Source organism: Crocodylus porosus, unplaced genomic scaffold, assembly GCF_001723895.1.
Source record: "Crocodylus porosus isolate Cpor-Errol unplaced genomic scaffold, CroPor_comp1, whole genome shotgun sequence".
NCBI classification, from domain to species: domain Eukaryota; kingdom Metazoa; phylum Chordata; order Crocodylia; family Crocodylidae; genus Crocodylus; species Crocodylus porosus.
Genome location: NW_017728947.1, coordinates 18,596,757 through 18,601,549, shown reverse-complemented (window position 1 = coordinate 18,601,549; position 4,793 = coordinate 18,596,757). Strand labels below are relative to the sequence as shown.

General features: G+C 38.6%; 1 protein-coding gene across 3 annotated transcripts in view; it reads right to left on the bottom strand.

Annotated features, from left to right (window-relative positions):
- Positions 1-417: 417 nt before the first annotated feature.
- OVCH2 (ovochymase 2) overlaps positions 418-4,793 on the bottom strand; it is a 40,163-nt gene continuing 35,787 nt past the window's right edge. For all 3 annotated transcript variants that reach the window (XM_019552280.1, XM_019552282.1, XM_019552281.1), the window contains 5 exons: positions 4,168-4,237; positions 3,431-3,626; positions 2,946-3,097; positions 2,558-2,721; positions 418-724 (listed from right to left, as the gene is read on the bottom strand). In XM_019552280.1, coding sequence (XP_019407825.1) covers positions 2,560-2,721; positions 2,946-3,097; positions 3,431-3,626; positions 4,168-4,237 — 580 coding nt within the window. In that variant the 3' untranslated portion in view covers positions 418-724; positions 2,558-2,559. The remainder of the gene's footprint in view (positions 725-2,557; positions 2,722-2,945; positions 3,098-3,430; positions 3,627-4,167; positions 4,238-4,793) is intronic.

Sequence of the window (4,793 nt, the reverse complement as noted above, 5' to 3'; positions counted from 1 at the left end):
ATACCAGAGTTTCAAACCCAAACAGTTCAATCTACAAAATCTCAGGCAACCATTTTCAGTGCACAAATTTATTGTATGGTCAGATATGCTACATATGAAATGTTGATCCAAATCCATAGGCTTTACTCAGTCTTTACATAGCCAACACTTTAATTACTGATTAAGTAGTAAAAGATGCAAACTAGTCAAAACTAATGCATGTATATGACTGATTTCCAACCCACTAATAAAATGTTAGCAATTCATAAAACTACAGTTTCAGTTTCAAAGCCAAACATCATGGTCCTGATATTTTTCTCATTAAACTAATGAGAATCATTGCAACCAAATGAGTTAAACTGGTGTAGAGCTGAGTTGACTGAAAGGCAAGTCAGGCCTAATAAGCTTATGAAAACCAGCTTTATTGTTATAAAAAGATGCAAAGGCTTAAAATGCATTTTATTACTATAAATGTGTCCCTTAACTTACAGATCCACTGAGTTTTCCAAATACAAAATGAGGAGTTCAATGTCCAAAAGGCACAGAGGAATTTTAATCTTAATTGTGAGTCACGAAATGTATATGCCATTCAGGAGTCACAGAAGTAAGGTCCTTGAGAGTCATAGAGGAATTCCATTATGAAGGTAGAACCACTGGAGCATATGATACAAGATACCCCCAGTCACTGCTGAGTTTAGCTTCTGTCTTGAAAGTCTGAACAGCTTGATGATAATTTGTGTCTTGCCTGTATATGGTAACAATGTATTCATATTAGCAAAAGGCACACTGTTAACTCAGTTCTACATGGATTATATTTTATGTAAACAACGCCTCAGCAAGAATCTCTGTAGTTAATGTGTCACCAAGACTAATCCTGATGGGCAAAATCATAGCTAATTTTAATTACTGCTGCTAAAGACAGGCACCATAGGGACAGAGGAGTCAATTATTCTGCATCTTAAGCCACTCCAGCAAGGAAGCAGAGTAATACCATGTATTTAAGCAGTTGGAGCCAGATCCTTAACTAGTACAAATCATAGCAGCTATACCTAGTCAATGCTGCTCTGATCTTCACCATATGATCTGTCCCCTAAAGGCTGACCCACAGCGTTTCAATATGCTTCCCAAACACTTGATTCCTATTACTGAATGAAAAGGCAAGCCCCCACTGCTCTAGTTCTAGTTCTGTTCCCATCAGAGTAATTGGTAATACTTTCAATGTGCTCACTGTGAGCCTTAAAACTTTCTTTGCCTTCAGCTCTCTAGGGATCCATACAGTGTCTCCACTGCAGTTTGAGCACACTCCAGCAATGCTTCAAATAACATGGTTCATATCTATCATGTGTGGTTTGTTCTCTCATCCTTCTAATACCAGTAAATATAATTTGATAAATCTGCACATGATCTTTGATTGCTGCTGAAGCACATACCAGGCGTGTCTACATGAGATGCTTAATGTGCAGTAGACTAATTCTACTGCACATTAGCAGGCACAGCAAAAACCATGCTAATACACTAATGTGCAGTAGTATTAGTCTATTTCACATAAAAACATTACACAAAAAGGATATGATCACACTAATGTGCTGTATGGCAGCCTACTGTGCATTTATTTAGTATGTGATTATACAAGTACTAAATTTTATATAGGCACATCCACCTAAAACGAAATTTTCACATCAATTCAATCAGGAGTAATTTTACTGAAGTGATGCCACTGTCATCAAGTTTGGAATCTATTTGGGAATGAGTTCAGACAGACAAATAGGTTGTAAGAAATTCTGCCCATAGTTACCCCTGTGGAACCTCATCAACTGAAAGGAGAAATCATTGCGTTGATTTTTTCTTTTTTGGATCTATAGGCTGAGTTTGTGCTTAGTGTATTGGAAGTCTATTACAATGTGACTCTTCAGAATTGCTTTTGAGTGTTATACTATGAAACTGAGTAGATATAAGGGAAGAAAAACAGAAAAAAATGTAAAATTTCCTGTTTAAAATCTGTTAAGGCTACACTCATCCATGCACTGGAATAATAGAAACTCCACTGAAAATGTTTGTTAACTTTGAGATTCCCAAGGAAGGCTACTGCAATACCCAGAAGCTTGTCTAAGTCTTTCCCAACCATGCAGTTGGCCCAATATAAGTTATCAGTCCAAAAAATCCTTGCTTTTCCCATATTTCCTGAATTGTCATGGCTACAATATCACTTCAGTGCTAACCTTGTTAATCTTGTGTAATTTCATTCTACTGCCCCCACCCCTGACTCCCTCCACAGATCTGCCTCCCTCAAATCAGAGCAGCAAGCAGAATTAAAGAAACATACTGCTCACATGAAGAAATGAAACAGAAAAAAAAATAAAGAGTAGTAATACATCCTAAAGAATTCTGGAGAAGATTTTCAAAAGTGTTTATTGATTTAGGATTCTTCTATAAACAGCAAGTGAGATTTGGGCCACTTGAAAGAGGACTGAATTTCAGGAAGCATTCAGCATCCACCCTTTTAAATCATACTCCTTTAAAGGTGCCTCAAGCTAGGTACCTTAAAAAGGAGCTTGCCTCATTTTGCTTTCATACATACCACTACTCAATGTGCTGATTGATCCAGTCCATGAAAACAGCAACATTTGTATAGACTCCTGGGTAGCCTTTTCTTCCACAACCAAAGCCCCAGCTGATTATTCCATTGAGGGTATAAAATCCTGAATCTTCTGAAGGACAAACTAATGGGCCACCAGAGTCACCCTACACGAGGTAAAATGGCTTATATTACTCAACAGTTCTTTGTTCGTGCCATTTTGGCCACACTGCTGGAATGGCAAAGTGTTTCCTGATTAATCTAATAAGCCTCCTTTGTGCACAGTAAAACAATTTCCACCACTCCTGTCTCTGAACTCCCCATTTCAAAATCAAAGCTCTTGCTAATTCCCCAATAAAAACCAGACCTGCATTTTTAAATTAAAACTTACTGTACATGAATCCTTTCCCTCTTCTTGAGGAAATCCAGCACAAAACATCCTTTGGGTCACTTTACCAGAATGGTTCACGTAGTACTTCTGACATGTCTCAAGCACAAGGATGGGGACTTCCAGCTGCTGCAGCTTTTTGGTCTTTTCTCTGTCTTGAAGTGAAAGACATCTTAAAAATTAGCCACAAGCTTTGTAGATCAAAAATACCCTTTCCTCTATCAATGCAAGACTGCCCTCTATTGTGCATTCCCTTGTCCAGCTTTCCCCTAAAATAATTAAACTAATGATGCTTCCACCATATCCCCCTTTGAGATTGTCCCCCTTTTATACCACCTGGTCATTTTATTCCCATGTATCCCTCCCACAATCTACATAATCATAGAAGCCCAACAAAGATACGATTAACTTTCCCACATGCCCAAGAGCACTTGCTAAAATAAAGTGTTCATACGGCATGGCCCCATTAAGTAGAGAAGGCTGTGTACCTTCATCATATGCACCCCATCCTGTGATAGTGCACACTTGGGAAGGCTGAACCTCCTCTTCTTCCTCTGGAAGGCACACTGGGCGCACATAGTGATTAAATTTTAAGGGCTCTGTCAATTGCAATAGCGCAATGTCGGACTCCATGGTGGTCTTGTTAAAATTTGGATGCATGATGTATTGCTTCACTGATCTTTTCTAGGAGAGAAGGTAGGACATAGCAATGCATGAGTGAGTTGGGACCATGGTGCTTTATAGCGTTCTAGCTTTCCATAGCATTAAGAAGAGCAGACTTTCTTAATGAGTAGTTATTGAAAGCAACAGCTTCTTATGCTAGGTAAGGAATACACACCTTTAGGACACAGGGAACAGAGACTATTCAGGAAATTATTTTCTCTATTTTTCCATGACAGTAGGGATCTGCACTAGATTATTGTTGTTTTGGACAGAGTTAGCAGGCCCTAACAGATGTAAATCCACAATGCTGGAGCAGAGCTGTCTGCAGCATGCCCCAGCTATACACCAATCCCTTTGCACAATGCATTAGGTAGAGTCTGGAGCTTCGCTACTGCTCTGAGCAGAGTGCGCTAGCCCTTAACCTTTCTTGTGCAAATACATGGCCTTCATTTACATTTGTGCAGTTATTCAGCCGCCACATACTATACCAGGCTGCCGCATCCCAGACCATATCAATTAGTGAAATGCATTTAGTATACAATTGAGACATCATTCATAATACCTGACTGTGCTCTTGCTCTGTAATATCATGGAGTCCAGCAACCACCATCCATAAATCTTTGTACTGTTCCCTCAAATAGAAGAAAGTAAGGACATGCTCAGAGCTAATTGCACTCTGAAGAGTATCAGATGATTAACCTTACCAAAATAAAACACTCCATCAAGCAAGGCCTGCCATCTGGATTAATTTTAAACCAAGGGAAAAATCAGGGGAGATCACTCTCATAATTCAAGGGAAATTTTCCATTGACTTCAATAGGAGCATGACGAAATACTGTGACTTGCCGGTAGAGTCTGCCAGTAGAACAATTTGAGCTGAGAGAGGAAGGAGCTCTTTAGTTACTATGCTTCGGCAAAACACCTAGCAAACCAGTGTGGTCCGCTCTCTAGACAGAAAGAAATTTTAACCCTGTTCTTTGAGGTTATTTCTCCTAAAAAAAAAATAATAATAATTTTATAGAATCACAGACCAAATATACAACAGAATAGCTTTGTTGCATCCTTTACAGCAACAAAGAAGTGCAGTATTTAACTGTGTAGATCAATTTACACAGAATGATGAGACAACACTTAAGGATGTTGATTTGAGGGGATTATAGAGATTTTTTTTTTTTTTTTTTTTTTTTT